General features: G+C 45.5%; 1 protein-coding gene across 1 annotated transcript; it reads right to left on the reverse strand.

The window, feature by feature from the left end:
• Window positions 1–262: 262 nt before the first annotated feature.
• Window positions 263–23,275, reverse strand: SCRN1 (secernin 1). The gene is made up of 9 exons (XM_083188960.1): window positions 23,058–23,275; window positions 19,957–20,116; window positions 17,228–17,409; window positions 16,793–16,989; window positions 12,966–13,157; window positions 10,253–10,418; window positions 7,858–8,020; window positions 5,729–5,888; window positions 263–2,493 (listed from the first exon to the last, which is right to left on the reverse strand). Exons 2-8 carry the CDS (start codon window positions 20,113–20,115, stop codon window positions 5,730–5,732), a joined length of 1,218 nt encoding a protein of 405 aa, XP_083045086.1. The 5' UTR covers window position 20,116; window positions 23,058–23,275; the 3' UTR covers window positions 263–2,493; window position 5,729.
• Between the last annotated feature and the right edge of the window lie 266 nt (window positions 23,276–23,541).

Consider the following 23,541-nt stretch of genomic DNA (forward strand, 5'->3'; position numbering starts at 1 on the left):
CTTACATACTGGGATCCCTCAGGATGATGCTGCTGTCTGCATCCTGTCAGGTTTGTGACAGATGGAATTAATAGCCAACCCTAATAAGTGCCATTTTCACCCCTGCAGTTTGTTCCTACTCTGTTCCTTGAATGGAACATCATCACTCCACCAAACTCCTCACTGATGATCCAAACTTCTGCTCCAAAGGCAATTTTTTTTTTTTTTTAAGTAAACCTATGCACACCAATACAAATGAAAGATTTTTGTGAGCACTTCAACCTGTTTTCCACATTTTTATTGACCACCGCTGCATTTACCAGTTAAACTTGATGTAGCCCAGAGCAGTTGAAAAGTTGATTAGCATTTTTATTTTGGTCTGTACCAGCTGTCCATGGATGAATGGTGCTCAGCCAGCATACAGTATTGCACGTTTACTAATTTAGGGAAAATGTAGAGGACAATAAGTGACATTGCAGCCTTGATTTCTAGATGTAAAGTTTTTTAAACTCTTATTAATTAGAATGAGATTGTGGTTAGGGTGGTGTAAATTAATCCAAACCATTATTCCATATGTTGTCAAGATGTTATTTAAATCCTGCACTCTAATTCAATTACAAATCAGGGATTCATTACTAATAGCCTACCAACTTCTACAGTTCTCTATTCACATTGGTTTTCTCATGTCTACTTAACATGCCTCTGCTATGTCTTCAATGACACTGTTTTAATAGAATATATTTATCAGTTATATGTTATGGTGGCCATACACTAGGGCAGTGGTTCCCAAACTGTGTGCCGTGGCTCCCTGGGGTGCCTCGGGACACATGCAGGGGTGCCGCGGCTTGGTGGTCCAGGACCAACTCAAATTATTAATGGTTAATTATTTATGAGCAAGACCAGTGCTGGTGGCTGGCAATCATAGAATGTGTACAAACAGAAGCAAATCCTGCTCTTTACCACATAACTGCCACTAAGAATCGCATATAAACCCAATCTAATTCATTTTTTTTGGACCTAGGGGTGCCGTGAAAAAAATTCTGATTCTCTAGGGTGCCCTGAATCAAAAAAGATTGGGAACCTCTGCACTAGGGCAATTCATCTGATGCTTGAAATTGCATGAAATTTCCCTTGAACTCCCCGGGAGTCCTGCATCAGATTCTGTACTTGAGGGCTTATTTCGCATCAGATATATTGCATGCAATTCATCAACCCACGTCTGATGGGCTGTACTAGGGGGTGGCCTAAATAGTACTGCTGAATTCGTCCGGTAATTCCGCAAAAAATACAATTGGAAAATACTAATTTTCCAGGCATATTTGGTTGAATCCTGCACGGATCAGTCAGATTGGTCAGATCAGTCATATCAGTCAGATCCGTGCAGGCTTCTCTGTGTAATAAAATAAAAAAATAAAGAAATAATTAAAAACAAGAACTGCGTGGGGTCCTCCGTCGGCTCTAACCAGCCCTGGGCTCATTGAGCCGGTCCTGATTACAGAAATACAGTGGGGAAAAAGCCCCTGTATTTCTATAACCGGCACCAGGCTTTTGGCCTGGTCCTGGTTCCCAAAATACGGGGGACAAAAGGTGTAGGGGTCCCCCGTATTTTGGAAATCAGCATCAGGCTCAAACAGCCAACAGTGTCATGCCACAGCCGGGGGACACTTTTTACATAAGGTCCCCCGGCCGAATCATGAGCACCCTGGCTGGTCAGCCCGGGCCAGGTCTCTGGGGGGGAGTGGGTTCCCCACTCAAGAGGAACCCCAGCCCAGGGCTGTCCCCACCACCCGTGGGCTGTGGGTGGCAGGCTGATTGCAAAAAAATAAAAAAAATCATTTAAATATTCTAAGCATTGGTGGCCAGTGTCAGCAGCAGCCTTCTTAGAGGCTACTGCTGCTGCTCACGCTGGGAGGGTGTGGCAGGCTTCCTTGCTGCAGGTGGTGCCCATTACAGCACATAGTGGCAGCGGCAGTGTGCGGCAGCAGGCGCCCGGGGTTACTGAGCCACCCCGTCTTCTGCTGCTGCCACCGGAGGAGAGGGTGGGAGGAGACCAGCCGCTGGGTCGGAGGGGGGAGGAGACCATCCATCAGGTAGGAGGAGGCATATAGAAGATTACACGGCAATGGGGACAGATTGCTTGAGTGGCAGGTGCAACCTCGGAGGTGCGATGCAATGCGCACAGGAACACGCATTCCATCGCACCTTTTGTGGTATACATGTAATCTGGGCACTGTACATGCAATTTATCGCTGAAATTGCATGTAAATTGCCCAAATTGCATGTAAATCACCCTAGTGTATGAGGGCCTTTAGAGCACTCAGTGAGTTCCTTTAATCTACATGCACAGAGCACACCAGGCACAATCTATTCCCTGTACAAATACACAACACCACCGCTAAACACAGAGCTACACAGGGGAGAGACAACTGGTCACGCTGCCACACGGAGAAGCCTTCATTTTTCAAGTCACGTGCTCTTCTATCAGGAAGGAGACTGAGTCATGGCCATGGGAATCTAATAAAAAGAGTTAAAAAAGGTGAATATTGAGTAATCCAAAAACTTCTAATAAATCATGTTTGTAGTATACTATAATAGACCTTAAAACCAATCCAGTGATATTATGGTCACTTCTTGCCTCTTAGCCCACATAAAGAAATGTACTGTGTGAGGACTATCATATATGAATAATATTACAGAGGCACATATAATGCCCCATACATGCTATATGCACTGGTATGGATATATATGCACTGGTACAGATTTATATGCACTGCTACAGCTATACGCACTGTTACAGCTAGATACGCACTGTTACAGCTATATATGCACGTTACAGCTATATGTGAACTTTTACAGCTAGATATGCACTGGTACAGCTATATATGCACTGGTACAGCTATATACGCACTGGTACAGCTAGATACGCACTGTTACAGCTAGATACGCACTGTTACAGCTATATATGCACGTTACAGCTATATGTGAACTGGTACAGCTATATACGCACTGGTACAGCTATATACGCACTGGTACAGCTATATATTCACTGGTACAGCTAGACTCACAGTTATCCAAAAATCAATTTTGAAAGACCAGCACCAGTCCAAATGAAAAAAATCAATATAAATTTAATGTCCAAAGACAATCAATAAGATCAGCCATGATCATGTCAGAAAAAATAATTCATAAACACCCAACAGGCATAAGTGAGGCTATACTTAGCATTCTCAGCAAAGTTTTCACAGCAGCGTCTCCTCGACGGCCGTTTCGGTGCCTCTGCACCTTTATCAAGAGGGGTGACCACCACTGGTACAGCTAGATACGCACTGATACAGTTATATTTGCACTGGTACAGCTATATGTGCAGTGGTACAGCTATATGTGCACTGGCACAGCTATATATGCACTGGCACAGCTATATATGCACTGGTACAGCTATATATGCACTGGTACAGCTAGATACGCACTGATACAGCTATATATGCACGGTACAGCTATATATGCACTGGTACAGCTATGCATGCACGGTACAGCTATGTATGCACTGGTACAGCTATATGTGCACTGGTACAGGTATACGAACTGGTACAGCTATATTTGCACTTGTAAAAATACTTGGACAACTTGGCGTCACATAGACACGGGTGTTTGGAGTAGAGGGACGCTACACACACATGTAGGAGCACTGGGACACCTGTGAGTAGTTTTACAAAAGCTTACAAAATGGTGTCGCCCATAGCAACTAATTAGATTTTTTCATTTTCTAGGATATAATAACAGCTATATATGCATGGTACAGCTATATGTGCACTGGTACAGCTATACAAACTGGTACGGCTAAATATGCACTGGTAGAGCTATATATACGCACTGGTACAGCTATATACGCACTGTTACAGCTAGATACACACTGTTACAGCTATATATGCACGTTACAGCTATATGTGAACTGGTACAGCTATATACGCACTGGTACAGCTATATACGCACTGGTACAGCTATATACGCACTGGTACAGCTATATATTCACTGGTACAGCTAGATACGCACTGATACAGTTATATTTGCACTGGTACAGCTATATGTGCAGTGGCACAGCTATATGTGAACTGGCACAGCTATATATGCACTGGCACAGCTATATATGCACTGGTACAGCTATATATGCACTGGTACAGCTAGATACGCACTGATACAGCTATATATGCACGGTACAGCTATATATGCACTGGTACAGCTATGTATGCACGGTACAGCTATGTATGCACTGGTACAGCTATATGTGCACTGGTACAGGTATACGAACTGGTACAGCTATATTTGCACTTGTAAAAATACTTGGACAACTTGGCGTCACATAGACACGGGTGTTTGGAGTAGAGGGACGCTACACACACATGTAGGAGCACTGGGACACCTGTGAGTAGTTTTACAAAAGCTTACAAAATGGTGTCGCCCATAGCAACTAATTAGATTTTTTCATTTTCTAGGATATAATAACAGCTATATATGCACGGTACAGCTATGTATGCACTGGTACAGCTATATGTGCACTGGTACAGCTATACGAACTGGTACGGCTATATATGCACTGGTAGAGCTATATATACGCACTGGTACAGCTATATATGCACTGGTACAGCTATATATGCACTGGTACAGCTATATACGCACTGGTACAGCTATATTCGCACTGGTACAGCTATATACGCACTGGTACAGCTATATACGCACTGGTACAGCTATATACACACTGCCACTGGTACAGCTATATACGCACTGGTACAGCTATATACGCACTGGTACAGCTATATACGCACTGGTACAGCTATATACGCACTGGTACAGCTATATACGTACTGGTACAGCTATATACGCACTGGTACAGCTATATACGCACTGGTACAGCTATACGCACTGGTACAGCTATACGCACTGGTACAGCTATATACGCACTGGTACAGCTATATGTGCACTGATACAGCTATATACGCACTGGTACAGCTATATATGCACTGGTAAAAATACTTGGACAACTTGGCGTCACATAGACATGGGTGTTTGGAGTAGAGGGATGCTACACACACATGTAGGAGCACTGGGACACCTGTGAGTAGTTTTACAAAAGATTACAAAATGGTGTCGCCCATAGCAACTAATTAGATTCTTTCATTTTCTAGGATATAATAAAGAAATGATAGACACAATTTGATTGGTTGCTATGGGCAACATAAGTATTTTTAGAAGCGTTAGTAAATCTGCCACCTGGTCTATGTCAAAGCATTTCCTTCATTTAAAGTAAGTTGCAGTGTAAGAAGATAGCGAGAAAAATTGATCTAAGGTTATTGTTACCTGGGGCCTGATTCAGGTCTGATCAGAAGGGGCCGAATCTGGCCCTGCTTCCGATGCACATGCGTGAATATGTACATGTGCACACCCCCTGTGCGAACGCCTTCTGCAAGTGTCGCACCCGCTGAGGCATTCGCACTGTCAGGGGTGGGAAGGGGGCGGACAGGGGGCTGGTGTAGTGGAACACTAAGCGTTTTATGGGAGTCCCCATAAAAATGATGGGCCTTCCCCTGGGAACGCAGTTCCACCCCCATTTTGACCATCTCTGTCGGAAATAAAAGTCAGTCTCAGTCTCCCACGGGGTAGGAAGGGAGCGATTTAAGTGTCTCACAACTTTTCTAAATGTGAGCTTTATTTTAAGCTCAATTATTTTATTTTACTAATTCCTAGAAGAAGTTACCTCATGTGTAGAATTTTATTTCTGTGTCCACACAGTCATAGAACAGGTCCACTACTTCTGCGGAATCTAGCGGATCAGAGCTATTGAGTATACCTTCCATGGCATCCAGACCTTGTTTCTCCAGACCTAACATTGTGTTCAGAAGTTTATCACCTTCCTCCTACATACAAACAATAACCAAACGGAAAAACTTATTTTAATAAACTTCGTAACATTCCATACTACATATGTGTTTGCCATGTACTGTATGCTATACAACAAGCCCGTTATATGAGCTTGGCTCAGTATGCTGGTGTGTTTGACACCACAAACTCCAATTTAACAACAGCGTCACATCACTACACCTATGGTATTGGGAGACTTTACTCCATCCACTATCTAATACCCCTTTCACACCGGCCACCTGGCAATTACCCGGCATTTTTGAGTGCCAAGTCATTTTGCCGGGTGCAGCCTGACCCCAATTCACACTACCCGCAAATTAATGGTCAAGAGCAGGGTCGGAGTGCTGGGATTTAAGACCCGTGTTGACCCTTTCACACCAAAGAAAAACCCATGTTTTTCAGAAAATTCCCAGGTTGAAAAGCTTTAACCCGGAAATTTGCTTTTGGTGTGAAAGGGGGTATAAGTTTCCTGCTTACAGTACTTCTAATTTCCTCCTTACATCATCCAAACGCAGCCCTGTCCTCACTTCATCATACAAGTGGGAAAGTCTCCAACAAGATCAACACAGCTGGTGCAGTGCACCAGGGCCCCTGAGGACTAAGAGGGTCACTGCTACCGCTTTCCAGTGCCAGTTTAAGCCTTCGGGGGGCCCGGGGCACTTTAGACAGGGGGGCCCCCTTGCACTTGTCATTACTGGCCACAAACTGCATGGGGGGAATATTACACTGTCAAAACACAGAGTAAAGGCAGTATAAACTTGGTCAATGGGTAACTTCAGGGAATATATATATATATATATATATATATATACGCACACACACACACACACACACACATTCATACATTCATACATACATACATACATACATACCACATGAAAAGCCTGTGTTTGTCCCTCTGCACCTTACTCTGTAGGAGACCTCACAGTCCCAGTGCTGCCTCTGATTAAAAACCCTCCCATGACTAGGATGCTGCTGCTGTTATCCATGGGCCTGAGAAGCATGTAATGAGCTTCACCAATCAGAGCTCAGCACAAACGTCTCAGCCTCTGCCCCCTGGTGCAAAGTGTCATGAGACTTAGTCAACTCCCAGTAATGCACTGCACACTTGGCTCCCAATGCTCAGCACCATTAATCATTGTCACATTGGCAGATAGGTGAAGCTGCAGTACTACCCCACTCCCATGCACAAAACCTTTTTTTTTAAATACATGCCAACTACAGGGGGTCCCTAGCTAGAGGGGGGCCCAGGGGCACTGACCCCTTGTGCCTCCATTATAATCCGGCCCTGCCGCTGTCATCCACTTCCTGCCACCCACTGTTTTTCCCTGCCTGCCCCTGCCTCCCCCTGTCACTCATGGTCATGTTGCATATTGTGAATTTGGGTTGGGGTGGAGGAGGGTGGCCTAAATCATATTTTTGCACCTGAGCTCACCACCCACAAGTTCCACCGCTGGATGATCAGAACATTATGGGATATTCTGTACTACTGGAAACATATTATTGATCTAATTGGTTACATACAGAAGAGGCTTTGACGCCAAGGGGTGCAGGGGGATCACGGAGCACATATTTACATGCATGTTATCATGCATGTAATATATGTGCTGGATCAATCCTCCAGGAAGTGCCTGCACTGATTGCATCGGGTGTCTTGCGGTGCCTGGGAATCAGCATAAAAACAGTCCAGTGTTAAGCCACTGTAATAGCTTATGCTGATTCCTGGGCAGCTCTGGCGATTTACAAGGGGATCGCTCCAGCACATGTTACATGCATGATAAAATGCATGTCTGTATGTACTCTGTGATCCTCTCCTGCACTCCTTAGTTGACACTGCAGACGCCTATGATTACATTGTATACTATCCTTGTCCCATTTGAAAACTGGACGAATCACTGATGGTCTGACATATAATAACGCATAAAAGCCAGAAGCAGTAAGCAAACATAAATGAACATCACTGACTTTGTCTTTGTCCATTAAGGAAAGGGCACATTGATGTGCTTCATATAGCTCATGTTTCCATCCTGTATGTTCATGATGGCACGGTTCTCCTCCAGCACCAGATGACTGGGCTTTTGGGACACCTTTTACATCATCCACAAAGATAAACGGTTTAAATATGGACCTTGGAAGGAGAAAAAAAATATTAATGATACATACAGTATATACAAATCTCCTATATATTTGGCTACATCTGTCACTCAAAGTGGGTGTCTGTGTCTATAACGCTCTGTTCCTGGACTTTCCTCTTAATGTGTGATTGCCTTCATCTGTGCTGAACACCTTTCTGAGAAATTAACCTGTTTAAAACAGGTGATGGCAATCATACATTAAGCGGAAGTCTAGAAACAGAGCATTGTGTCCCTCCTGGAGAGGGTCATGTTGGGAGGTATGTGACAGAGAACCAGCCCAGTGAGCCCACAGACAGTGCCAGACACCCACTGCCTTCCCATGTTGCCCAGCACTGCTACTCCACAGCCACCAGGTGAGCGCCCCCCTCCCGCGATTTGCAGCAAAACCTCCCCCCCCCCGCGCGCGCCCCCCCCCCTCCCGCGATTCGCGGCAAAAACACCCGCTCCCCCGTGACCCCCCCTACCGCGATTCGCCGCAAAAACTCCCCCGCGACCCCCCCTCCCGCGATTCGCTGCAAAAAGAACCCCCCCACGACCCCTCCCGCAATTCGCGGCATAACCACCACCCCGCGACCCCCCCCTCCCGCGAATCGCGGCAAACCCTCCCCCGTGACCCCCCCCCCGATTCGCGGAAAAAACACCCCCCCCCGCGACCTCCCTCCCGCGATTCGCGGCAAAAAGAACCCCCCCGTGACCCCCCCTTGCACGATTGGCGGCACCCCCCTGCGACCCCCCTCCCGCGATTCGCGGCACCCCCCCCCCCCCCCCCCGCAATTCGCAGCAGCCCCAGGATTACATGGCACACTGACATGGCTATGGTCGACAATGAAAAAGGTTGACATGAGTTTTTGAAGATTTATTTTTAATTTTTTCATATTCATTGTCATGTGTCGACATGGACACCAATGAAGTGCCACACTTATGTCAACATTTACATGTGTTGACCTTTCTGTGTTGATTTTTTCTTGTGGCGATTTGCGTCACACCCCCCCCACCCCCCCCCCCCCCCACAACCCCCACTCCCGTGATTCACGGCACACACACACACACCTCCCCCGCGATTCTCGGCACCCCACCCCGTGACCCCCCCTCCCGTGATTCGCCGCAACCCCCGCCCTGTAACCCCCCCTCCCGCGATTCGCGGCACCCACCCCCGCGACCCCCCCCCTCCCGCAATTCGCGGCACCCCCCCCCGCGATTCGCGGCAGCTGGAGAATTAAATTGCACATGGAAAACACTGGCATGGCTATGGTCGACAATGAAAAAGGTTGACATGAGTTTTTGAAGTTTTTTTTTCATTTTTTGAATGTTTTCATATTCATTCTCATGTGTCGACATGGACACCAATGAAGTGCCACACTTATGTCAACATTTACATGTGTTGACCTTTCTGTGTTGATTTTTTCTTGTGGCGATTCGCGTCACACCCCCCCCCCACCCCCCCCCCCCCCCCGCAACCCCCACTCCCACAATTCACGGCACACACACACCCCCCCGCGATTCTCGGCACCCCACCCCGTGACCCCCCCTCCCGTGATTCACGGCACACCCCCTGCGACACCCCCTACCATGATTCGCCGCAACCCCCGCCCCCGTAACCCCCCTCCCGCGATTTGCGGCAACCCACCCCGCGACCCCCCTCCCGCGATTCTCTGCAATCCCTCCCCTCCCGCGATTCGCAGCATCCACCCCCCCACAACCCCCCCCTCCTGCAATTCGCGGCACCCCCCGCGACCCCCCCTCCTGCAATTCGCGGCACCCTCCACGACCCCCCCTCCCGCGATTCGCGGACACCTAAGTTGCAATACAGGGCATCTTTCATACAATTCTAACCATATTTCTCATATACAAACGTTCACAAATTAAGGGGGCGCAGCCCCTTACGACGGTGTGAAGAGCGCCCGTAGGGCGCGATGAATCACCTAGTATTAATGACATATGTGCACAAACATCAACCAGCCAAGTGGTTAGGTGCATATATACATAAATGTTAGCTACAGTATGTTTGCTATGGGAAATACCTGCGATATGTTGCAGTTTAGTGACAGAACTGCGACATATCGCAATGTTCCTATTCATTAAAACAGGGACAAATTCTAATTCTGAGAATAGGAAATAAACCCTAAATCCTGTAAAAAATCCTATTTTTGCAGGATGAATGGTTACTTGCCATAGATAGAGCCATAAAACACAAGAGATCTAACCACGCATCACACCAAACTCACCTTGATGGATCCGGAGTGCCGGTAAGGAAGTGAATACATGGCCATTTCTCATCCTGAGGTAGAACAGACACAGCACTGGCAGTGGTGAGGAAGGGGGTGGAGTCTACATTGATTCCACTACTTTTATTACGTAGAACATTTATCGCTGATTCCATGGTCAGCAACTCTGAGGAAAAGAATAGACACCAAAAAATAATAAGTTTGCTTCATTAGTGTAATTATGAAATACACATTATACTGAACAAAGTAAATGCTATTATCTCTGTTAGGAGATGACTGGTTGGTCCTTTATTTATATCCTCTTTATCTCTCTCCTTTGATACATCTCCCTCTTACATAATACAGTTCCTCCTGGTTCTACCACTATCTACTGAGGTGATGGTGAGGCCAAAGAGGTTTCTACAGCAGCTAGTTATATGGTTCAATAGCAATATGAGAGGTCTAGAACCCAGCCTGTTTAATAGACTTCGGTATGCCCTCATTACGGACTATGAGATTTCCCAAGGCAAGTCATGGCTTTTTGTAAGGTCAGGTAGATATACAAAGACCCGATTTAGGACAATGCTTCCATCCATTGTAGGCTTTATATTTTCCGCCCAAATTAGTTTACCCGCATTTTTGCAATAAATGAATCAAGAAACTGAGGTGGCATCAAGACTGTTTATATCACTTGCTACGTATTGAATGTTTTCATTATATAGGCAGAATTGTGTTTTTTTTTCTGTATAAAGTGTGCCAAAGTTGTCCCACTGAAAGTATGGTCAAGACCTGATTTCCACCAAATCCAAGGGCAATCACAAAACAAATCCATTTACTAGGAGAAATAGGTTTTGCGGCCCACTGTTAAATAGAAAACCCATATATCATCTTATCCTGCAAAATGAAATGTCATTATTTAGTCTTACCATCCGATCCCTACACTCATGAATTACACAGGTTTTCTGGCTGTTTACCACCAGGTGACATTCAGGATTGAAGTCAGCCAGCCACAGAAACTGTGTAAAGACATACGTGTGCCAGTTTAAGGCATAGTATGGTAAGCCTATCATTATTGCATGTGAGTGCATTATTAGGTTTATACATGCACTTTCACCCATACTTGTTAGTCCATAATCCACCCAACACATCCCATAAGAAGATGCAACATTTGGTATCCCCGGCCCAGATAACTCTATATTGGCCAGCAATTCTAAATTACATACAACTAGGGAAGCCAATCCCGGGGCATTTTTTCAATCCCGGGATTCGGGATTGAAAAATGCCCAATCCCGGGATTCCCGGGATCGGCTTCCTATACAAAATCCCGCCCCGGCCGCCCGCATATTTACTTACAATTGCGGTGCAGCCGGGCCGGTGGGCGATGGAGCTGGGCATAGAGGAGGAGGATGCAGCCTGGGTGGGTGACTGGCTGGTTCGTCGGCCGATGCTTCGTGGTCCAGTTAGAGGCCAGCGCAGGCAGCCCGGGTGGGTGGGTGGTATCATCAAGGCGGCTGGAGGTCAGCGTGGTGCGCACGGATGAGGCGGCTGTTTGTGTGGCCTGCGCAGCGTGACCTCTGACGCCGTCACGCTGCGCAGAGCCACGCTGCCCGGGACGGGAGAAGCCGGGCAGCGTCTGAGCACTAGCTCAGACACTGCCCGGCATTAGACTGCGCATGCGCAGTCTAATCCCGAAATCCCGGGATTGGAAACTCCAATCCCGGGATTGAAATCCCGGCGTTTTAGGGGCCAAATCCCAGGATCCCGCCGATCCCGATCCCGGGATTGGCCACCCTACATACAACGGCATCCAATTACATACAACTGCATCCGATTACATACAACTGCATCCAAGAGGGTCAGAAAAGTGATAAAATGGAGAGTGATAAACATCCAGCCAGTCAGCTCCTAACTGCTATGTTACAGGCTGGGTTTGAAAAATGACAGGTAGGTGCTGATTGGCTGTTTATCACTCTCCACTTTAAACATATTTTTGTACACCCATTTGTGGGTTTTTTACGTGAGGTACAAAATAAATAAAAAAAAGCACAATCAGCCTTTGTACTTATTATAACCATTTTATACAGTTCAGTATTGAATGTCACTGTGTTTTTATCTATGAAACAGTGTATAAAAATACCATTTCCCAAGACCTGGAATGAGAACTTGTTTTTAATTGATGAACCGATACCTGACAAGACAACTATCACTGATCACCCAGGAATTAATGTTGCTCTACCAGTTGTTGATAAATATCTTCATTAACTGTTAATGTGCTCGTCATTTGCTAGTGGTTCACCCCTGAGAGCAATCTCCCCCTTCTCCACTACCTAAAGTCCTAAATACATGTAAGTGATGAAGTGGCATGTTGAAGGGTACATAAGTGGTACTAGGACTAGAAAATCCTGATAACAGAGAATAATAGCAGATGTGTCAAACCTTGTAGTTGCCCATAGCCAGTAATCCAGTAATCTAGTTACCTTTTTTCTAGAATAGTCTATAAAATGACAGTTTTATTTGAAGCTGTTAGAAAGGATTTGTGTTTTAGGTATAAAACTGCTTAAAACATATTAAACCAAATTATAATAACTTTTTCATGGATAAACCGGGAATAATGTAATTGGTTTTGGGCAAATGTATTATTTAGTTTAAGCCCTGGAAACACATATGGAGTTGTTCTGAAACTAGTGTACTGTAAAATAACAATGCAGCTTCACTAGACCTGCACATAATTTACCTTCATGGTTCTCCACTGACTCTTTCCCCAAACAATAATCGCCATTCTCGTCCTCTGAAAACACTTCAGAGAAGTTAAAATCCTTATCTCCGCTCCACCAGCCCTGGCTTTTCGCGTGACTCCTAAGCTCTGGGTGCTCCAGATCTAGCTGTGTCTTCAGTGATAAATGATTGCAGATACATCTTATACCATCTACATGACAGGGAAGAGAACAAAACAAACAGTAGAACCAGACAAGAAATGGCAGAGTAAATCAGTGCACATTGTTATGCTGAAAACAAAATACTTTCAGAACAAACATAATTTTTAATACAGTTTAGGGAATCAATACTATAGTAAGGCATCCAATACATAACATAGTTTGATTTCCATTGTTATTAGTTAATAAATCTATTCTGCAGAAATGCCCAACATCTCTATAATATGATTCATTGTATATTTTTCACTGTGGACCAAATGTTGTAGAAAACTAGGGGGCAATGCCTACAAATGTGTATCTGGGCCCTTATTCAGCTCTGATCGCAGTACAAAGTTGTTTTAAAAAATGAGCAAAACCATGTGCACTGCAGGTGGGGCAGATGTAACATGTGCAGAGAGAGTTACATTTGGGTAGGGTGTGTTGAAACTGAAATCTAAATTGCAGTGTAAAAATAATGCAGCCAGTATTTACCCTGCACAGAAACAAAATAACTCACACAAATCTAACTCTCTCTATACATTTTACATCTGCCCCACCTGCAGTGCACATGGTTTTGCCCAATTTGAGAACAAATTTGTACTGCTATCAGATCTGAATAAGGGCCCTGGTCCGGAAGCCTATCAGAAAAGATAAGCTAATATAACTTTCTGTCCATCTATGTGCTAATTAATGTGCTACACGTGAATCTTTAAATGTAGTACCTGGATTTGCACCTGCTTATTATGTATAGCATGGAGCAGAGCAGGGAAAGGAAAGGAGGACATGATAGAAACTTTTAAATATATCAAGCCTTTATATAAAAAGTCAAGGAGGGAAACATTCTTCAAATTAAGAGAAGTATTAGAACAAGAGGTAATGCACTCACACTGGAGGAAGTTAGGTTCAGCGAAAATCTGAGGTAAAATGACTCAAGGACCATACACACTGGGCAACTTTGAGCTGATAGCCGCTCAAAACAGCATGTTTGAGCAGCTTTCAGCTCAAAGCCGCCCAGGGCGTATGCCCCAGTGATGAGCGATGAGCACTGCTGCACGCTCCCGCAGCATCGATGGGAAAGCCGCTCATCTGCTGGTAATATCAGCAGTTGAGCGGCTTTGAGGACGGCTTTGCATAGCGCTGCACTATGCAAAGCCGTCCTCTCCCCGCTGTCGGCGCCGGGCAGGGGGAAAGCTGCTCAGTGTATTTGCATTGAGCAGCTTTCCCCCCAGCGATGAACGAGATCATCACTGTCCATACACGCTGGGCATAGTCCCCCAGTGTGTATGTACCTTTAGAGGGAAAGGGTAGTGGACAAGTGGTATGGCCTCCTGTCAGATGTGGTAGACGAAGAGAAATTTAAAAATGTTTGGGATAAACATAAGCATACCCATCTTTACGAAGAAAAAACAATGAAATAGGTTTTGAGGTAACAATATTGGTAAAAAAATGGGCCAAATGATTCTTATCTGTTGTCACATTCTTTGTTTCATTGTTAAGTACAAGAAATCCATCTGAACCAGGTATCCCAGCTGCGTCCAAACACCTAAATCAAGACCAGGCATCCTAATGCTTGTCCATGATACTCTTATCAGACACAGCTGCCAGTGGCAAATGCAGGATTTTTAGAGGGGGTTTCCAAATGTAATTCAAAATATCCCACTCTGCAGCATATTGGAGTAAGTACAGGAGTCTGAGGGAGCGGTAACAGCCCTGAATATTGGTCTTTTTATACACTGAATACTGTATGGAATACAGTATTAACATTTAACAGTACAGATGGTCTATAGTTTAGACTGTTTCAAACATTTAAATAAGTGGTCAGCAAAAGGTTAAACAAACATAATAGAAAGAGTACTGCACTTTCTAAGCTCACAATCTCCCACTTCATGGTAAGGCTCCTGTCTCTTCCTCCTGGAAGCTGCTCTCTGGTCCAGTGCAATGTTTGAGGGCTCTGATCTACACATACAGTAATGAGCCCTACACACATAGCGATGTGTGCAGGGCTACCTAGCTATGCTAGGTCGGGCTGTGCTGCGCCCCTATCGCATAGCACACAGAGCTGACAGCCCACACACAGAGCGAGCTGTCAGCTCTGTGTGCTAAGCGAGCAGACAGCGCCAGTGTTCTCCGGTGGGAGAACCCTGCCGATGCCGAGATTGATGGACACTGTCCATCAATCTCGGCCAGCGATAAAGACGCGCGGGGACGCGCACTGCTGCCGATATAGTCCCCACACACATACCGATGTGAGGGCATTTGCTAAGCGACTTTGCCAAATTAAGCAAAAAATCGCTTAGAAAATGCCTTAATATCGGCATGTGTGTAGGCCATATTAATGTGGTCGAAGAAGCTGGAACACTGGGCATGTGCAGCCGCTCTGCTCTGTCCCGTACACTGCATAATGTGGCGGCCATCCATGCATCTTAATACTCATTACCCAGCATCAAACTCAGAGTAACCCCCTTATGAAAGCAATTCTTGTGAAAGCTACAACATGTCACTGCCCTGGATAAAAAAATGAGGTTAGTAACCTATCAGTAACTGTATACACTGTATGGCCTAGTTAAAGCCCGTGTGAATGTACTCTAGCCAAATATTGATACTATGATAAAACATTTGTGGGTTTAACAATAGGTATTAAGGAAGGAGGATGATTTAATCGCACGTTACAGCAAGTGAAGGAACATTACATAGAAACAATGGAATAAAGCAAAAAGGAATCATTATACGGTTAGACAAATGCATGTTTTAGAGTTGAATACAAAGATGTGCCACTTGCCAATGCCTATTTATGCAGCCGTATACTTGTTTCACCATCTGTAATTTCAGCTGAATGATTTGTAAGATAAGTGCAACACTATATAAAGCCCTAAAGGCGATCTAAGTACAGATCCAGGGTTGTTGGTGATGGGTTTGCAGGGCTACGGTGCCCACAGACGTTTGTATTACAACACTAATGTATGCACTAAACTAGGAGCTTTGGCGGATATGTAGGAGGGATGGTACTGATATCCCAACAGTCACAATGCTGACAAGGCATTTCAACCAGTGATGGCTGCAGAGGAGGGGCTGCAACAAAGTCCATTTAAATAGGGGTGCCACATCAAGTGCCAGTGGGTGATGTTGGCAGTGTTTGGGGTTGCAGTTGGTGTGGCCCCAGTGTGTTACATTGCAGGTGTTGTATTGCAAGTGAGGCAGAAGTTTAATAATCAAGGATATTTAGATGTGAGAGGGACATGTCATAGCTACGGGGCTACATGCAAAAGCAGCCAGTATTTTCCTTTCATGCAAAAAACCCCCCCAAAAAACATGTATTCGCACAGCTTACTGTACACGGCAACTGGTTTTCCCAAGTGCAATAATACTTCTTTTATCCGCTTTTCTCTCAAATCAGAATCAACCTCAAAGCCTTAAGGTGCGCATGCGCTACTGTGATTTCTCGCAGCAGTGTACGCCCAGCCAATCACCCGTGAGCTGCGCAGGACCTTCCTGACTGGCAGGGTCAAATGCGATCCATCACAAGTTGTCCTTTAGCATTACATTTCAAAAACTATCCACCACTTACAGTATCGCATACATACCAGCAATAATAACCCTAACCCCATATTTCCTGAAAATAACAGATTATTACATATAGTGCAAAACTAACCTGTGATCTTCTCAGCGGCCCAGAATTTCCCGACTGTCTCCAGGAGCCAGGCTTCAGCTCTGTCTACAATCAGAAAGGCATTGTGGAATCCTGGGCTGCCAGCCTGGAACATGCTTCCTCCTTGACCATGCTCTTCTAGTAAACACACGATCACTTCAAGAGCCTCTTTGGCATTTGTTCCTCGTTCAAGACCAAGCCTAGAAGAAGACAGACCTACATTTTGCAGGATATTGTATAGCTGTACTTCCCAAGTTTCTCCTGTATTGCTATGTGCCTAACCACCTGTTTCTTAGTCCGATGATACAAAAAAACAGGTCACCCAACAAAGTCTATGAAACTATAAAAAAATTAGGGGGGCACAAAATGTACTGAAGGGCCACATGCGGGCCACCAGTGTGACAGCCCTGTTATATAATGAAGTATGTTCAAACTCACCTGACAAGATCCATCCCGAGTAGTAACTTGGTGTCATCAGAAGCCTCTCTTGTAACAACAGCCACATTACCGATACAGACTCCACATTCATTGGCTCCCATCTCAGCACCCCACATCCATGCTGGCTTACTAAGTATTACAGAATGGGTCTCAGCCACTTGGTCAATTTCAAGGTAGGTGCACTGAAAACCACAAAATACAATTCACATATGTATATATATATATATTCAGTGGGTGACAAATCAGCTAGATTGGCTTATATATTCACTTTCTGAAGAAGAAAACAAAAGCAAAAGTCATAATATTTCATTACATTTTTCACATAGGGATAAACAGTTATGCCAGTATAGAGATTGGCAAATATACAATACTGCATATAATAAGCAGATACCCTGAGCCATGTTGGTACAGGGAAATGTTGGCATATAAGTATCCAACGTATACTGAGCCCTGATTAGTGTGGAGGGGATCCGTCTCCAGAGGGTGGATATCATTGATTTAATGGTTTCAAACAATCTTAGCAATGGCGTCCTTTGGGACTGAGTTAATAACGTGTTTAAGAAATACAAAAGGTCTCACCTATGGGAGATCCTATCGTCATAATTAAATGTTTAAAGTGGCACATGAGTCTTCTTTCCTATTGCATCATATAAACCCTTGCTTTGCCATGGAAGACGGCACATCCAAGGCTTTCAAGGGGTAATTCAAGGTTATTACAAATAAAAGAGGGGAAATGGATATATGTGAGCTTAATGGGAAAACCTGCTTTGAAATAAATGATAACACACATGTTAACTGTTAATATGGAATAGTTTGTAAATTTAGATTCCAATTGTAATCACAAAGTTCCAATTTATTATCTATATCAGGGGTGGCCAAACCGGTCCTCAAGATCTACCAACGGTCCACATTTTTCAAATCACCCAGCCGGTGCACAGGTGTAGTCATTACTAACTATCGCATTTTCAAACAAGCTACATTCATTCCTACTATAGATCCACAGGTTGCCAGATATACATGAACTGTTGGTAGATCTTGAGGACAGGTTTGACCACCCCTGATCTATATTCTAATCTATAGTGCTGTAGCAGGTCAGCGGTGTACTCTGAGCTGGCACCATTACCCACGCAGAGGGACGCAGGCTCTAGGAAGTAGTTACACAAGGTGCCAATTTCCAAGGTGCTTCCCTTGTATGCTCTGAGCGGCTCTGCAGTAGCGCTGTGCATAGGTGCCGATTCTGTGGGTGCCCAAGGGCCCGAGCACCCACGGAAATTGATGAGCACCCACGGGACCGAGTCCCGCTGCTGGGCCGCCATATTAACTTGCTAATTTGTGGCTGCAGCACTCACATTGCCAGACCCGCCACCTGGGAAACCGTATGCCGGGAAGAGTGTATTCTGTCTGCGGAGTACCTGCACTGTGGGGGCATTTATGTACCTGCACTGTGGGGGCATTTATGTACCTGCACTGTGGGGGCATTTATGTATGTAGAACTCTGTTGCCGTAATTTTAATTTTGGAGAGAACTGTGCTCAGTAGTATAAATTGGTATTATTTTGTGGCCACACCCCTTCCCCATGAAGCCACTCTATATTTTTGGCTTGAGCACCCACCAGCAAAAAACAAACATCGGCACCTCTGGTGCTGTGCTACTGTGTCTCTCTCTCGAATACATCATGGCAATTCAGGATACTGATCTCTGCTAAACTCTGAATATAAACTACATTGTACTAGAAGCCACTGGGATGTGTTATCTCACTTATCACATAGCGATCCAAGGACCCCTGAATATGTAATCCACAAAATAATATATCTATGTAACTGTCCCCATTGAAGCAATGTGGTCTACTGATTGAAGACAACAGGGCCATCGAGAGCAGTGATGTGCCCAGGTACTGGACCAACGTGGCAATATTGGGGAAGGGTGGCCCATCCTCCTACCCAGAACATTTTTTAAAGTGTTTCATTCAGGGGAGTGGAGTCATTTGGTCCTTATCAGCCAGAGGCCAATCAGTGTGAATGCTTCTCCCACACATCATGCAGAGAGAGAGTAGATTGCAGCAACAGCAGCCTCACTGGACCCTTCGCAGCCCCTGCGAAATGCAGGATGGGGGGGTCACAGGGGGGGAGAAATTGTGGGGGTCCGTGAAACGCAAAGGGCAGCAGCTCCATATCCCAGCAGCACTATGGCAGCAGAGACATCTCCTCCAGCACTGAGGAGGAGGAGAGGACAGGACACCTCCTCCAGATCTGGGACTGTGACTGTTACATCAGCAGCGCATCATCATCAATGAACTAGGATATGTACTAAACCTTCTAGAGAGGTCTGGAAGAGAAGTTTCCCATATCAACCAATCAGCTTCTAGTTGCCTTTAGCAACCATCTTCTAGAAATCATGTTACAGAACATACCTGATAAATTATAATTAGAAGCTGATTATTTGCCACAAGCAAAGTCTGAACTTGTTCTTTTTAGACAGTTAGGGGTTTATTTACTAAGATAAGAGTTCTATTGAAGATGAGATGTTGCCTATAGCAACCAATCAGAGTCTTATTTATTTAGCACCTACTAGAAGATAATAAGTATAATCTGATTGGTTGCCCATAGCAACATCTCATCTTTAACAGAACTCCTATCTTAGTAAATAAACCCCACAGAAACATAGCCCCTGAGGAAGATAAAAGTGTTTGAATAAGGGCGTATAAATTGTAAGTCCTGCAGTTACCTTACCTGGACTTTACTTCCAGCTTCATGACTGCTGGACGGGACATACAGCACCTCCTGAACTTCATCCCTGGGGCGCGCTGAGTTTTTACCAAACAATATATGGTCTTTTTTGGTATGGGATGGAAAGGCAACAAAACAGTAACTTGGAGGTGCTCCAGCCATCCTAAAGCAAGAACACAGAACATTAGTGCTATCTGGCCAATGAATGAGAGGACAGACATCTGCATTGTTAGCACGGTGGTATGTAAGATTTAATGTGTCATCAAGTCTTGTGCCTTTCCTTCCAAGCAGTGAGGGTGAGGCCAGAAGCATACAGATGTAGAGGCCTTCATTCAGACAGGGGCTGGCGGTAGATTCGCCAGCCGCCGGAAGGGGACGCATGTGTACGAGATGCGCGTGTGTCCCCTTACAACGGAGCTCCCCCTGGGTCCCCGCCGCCAGTCTCCAACGCGTTCCCCCACCTCCCCGCTCCCCCCTTAACCCAGCCCTTCTCTCTGAAGTGGAGACGGGCAGGAAACTGGGGCACACGTGCGTGTGCGGCACTCACATGTCCCAGTCAGATGTAGCGTCGGCTCACCAGTGGGGGTGGTCTGGCAAGCCCCAGCACTGAGGGGGAAATTTACTAAGATGTGTATTCTACTTCACATGTGATGTTGCTATAGACAACCAATCAGATCCTGTCAACTATCTTCTATAGGGTTCTAAATCAATTGCCCATAGCACTATCACATGTGAAGTAGAATACACATCTTAGTAAATTTCCCCCTGACTGAGCGGCGCTACATCTGTATAGCAGGGGCTGTCAGAGGTAGCTCTGGTTAATACTCAATTAAAATTGCAGTTTGTCTGTACACTTAATAAGAATATTACTCAGATCCCTAATAGGAGACTTCTCAGTGGGATTCTATGGTCTGCATTTTGCCTCAATTACACATTTAATGGTGGAATAATGGTTTGCATCTGCTGTTACACTGCTGTGACATCATCTGCACCCTGCCTACCAGCATTGTGAGTGACAGGAGAATGATCACTTAAGCAGCTAAGTAAAAGGATTTTAGCCATGTGCTTCAGTAATTTATACTTGTTGATATTGTTCATTGTTGATATTCTGGTGTCGAGATGTTAAATGTCAACATTATAACCATGCAGAGATTTTTTATGTCATTGTTCTAAACTGGATGCCCATTTACCATGTCAAGATTCACAAAGTCAGGGTTGCCTGCAGGGGTTAAAGTGTGTGGGGGGGGGAACGGGGTGGAACTGAGTTCCACCACCTCTAATGGAGAGGTGGAACATTTTAACCTCCACATTGGCCCTGCACAGTCATTTTCACAGAAAAGCATTCTAGTTTACAGGGGGATGCCAAAAACCCTACCACTGGCCCTGTCTCTGCCTAATGGGGGGAGGGGGTATAATTAGGTGGCATAGAGAAATGACTTCCCCCACCTCTGCATGACCACTTTATGCCCTGGTTGCCTGGATGTGGGGGGGGGGGGGGGGGGGGAGGGAGATGAGATCTAGTACTTTTTGTACTAGATCTCATCTCATCGCAAAACCGAGATGGGATGAGATGCGATATTGTATACAATAATTGTAACGTGCATGGGCACCTTTAGATCCCTGGTAATGCAATACCAAGCATTTTTTTTACAAAGCTCTAGCAGAAAGTCAGGATAATGCAAAACATGTGTTTAACCTTCATTTTGCAATGTAGCGGCCCTTAACATTTTAGGCTTAAATAGCTTGTGAAGGTACTTATATGTTACTTGGGTGCCCACTATAGTTAGTACACTCATACCCCCACTATCCATTTCGGCATGGAGTTGATTTTATATAGTGTGGTGAGTGTAGCGAGCCACCGAGCCCGAAGCGTGGCGAGCGTAGCAAGCCCCGTGAGAGGACGTGGAAAACTAAGCAAATAGCTTAGTGGGTGCCCAAGTAACATATAAATACCCTTGTTGAATTCCCTGAATGTGAATAAAAAATGAATCAACTGTGATCAAACAAGACCAATAATGTGTTCTTAACATCGGCAGCATCACAAGAACTATGAACATAGACATGGAGACTTTCAGGCAATGCTCCCAGGTAACAGGAGAAGAGACTTCTGGAAAGTGCTATAAGACATGGATGGGGTAATACACACAGAATCAAATGTCACAAATGACTGAAATGAAACAACACAGTGGCATTTGTGAGTTCAACAATGGGCCTGTGTACAGCAGGCAGCACGGAGAGAATCCACAGGAGCAGAATGTTCATGAATGACAAGTACACGGGGAAAACTGAGTTGGATACAATGTAGCAAATATGTATAGACCAAGTAGGTCCCGGCACTCCCATCTGTAATCAGCAGCCGATGTGCACAGATCAAATTCAGTAGTCATCCAGTAGTGCGCCGATAAGCTTCAGCACAGAATCAGCACCACAGGATATAAACAGCGAAGGTAATTCATGAATGTTTAGTGCTAGTGTCATTATGGGGGAATCACTATAAATACCATCATGGGTGCATCACTGGACGTGTCATCATGGGGACATCGCTACTAATGTCATCATGGGTGCATCACTGGACGTGTCATCATGGGGACATCGCTACTAATGTCATCATGGGCGCATCACTGGACGTGTCATCATGGGGACATCGCTACTAATGTCATCATGGGCGCATCACTGGACGTGTCATCATGGGGACATCGCTACTAATGTCATCATGGGCGCATCACTGGACGTGTCATCATGGGGACTTAGCTACTAATGTCATCATGGGGTATCACATCACGGGACATCACTGGAAGTGGGGGCATCACTAATTGTGTCATCATGGGGGCATCACTAATTGTGTCATCATGGGGCATCACATCACGGGACATCACTTGGTTTAGCAGAATGAACTCCGCCAACAAGATGAATGAATATTATCCGTGCATGCAGGGCTGATGGGACTGGAGCAGATGTACAGCACAAGCGGGTGGCATAATGTAATCCGGCGTAACACAGCAGCAGCCATTGTACATGCATGACAGGGACCGGGTCGCCTTACCCCATTCCCCCAATCACCATCCACCCGGAGCCTGACTCCCCATCAGGAACATACTGCTTACCTTCTGCAGGGCCCGGCACCCGGTCTCTGTATCACACCCACAGCCGCTCTGATCCAGTCTGATGGCAACCCGCAGCAGACGCCGCCTCCTAACCCGGCTACTGGGGCCAGGGATGCGCTCAGGCGCTTTGCAGGGAGAAGGGACAGAGGACAGGCAGCCCAACAGACCTACTGTACCTAGAACATGTGCAGCACAGTACTGACAGGGTTAAACAGTGCACTGTAGACCTACTTTACCTAGAACATGTGCAGCCCGGTACAGACAGGGTTACAGTGCACAGCAGACCAACTGTACCTAGAACATGTGCAGCCCAGTACAGACAGGGTTGCAGTGCACAGCGGACCTACTGTACCTAGAACAGGTGCAGCCCAGTACAGACAGGGTTAAACAGTACACAGCGGACCTACTGTACCTAGCACAGGTGCAGCCCAGTACAGACAGGGTTACAGTGCACAGCGGACCTACTGTACCTAGAACAGGTGCA

Source organism: Crinia signifera, chromosome 5, assembly GCF_055691185.1.
Source record: "Crinia signifera chromosome 5, ASM5569118v1, whole genome shotgun sequence".
NCBI lineage: Eukaryota > Metazoa > Chordata > Amphibia > Anura > Myobatrachidae > Crinia > Crinia signifera.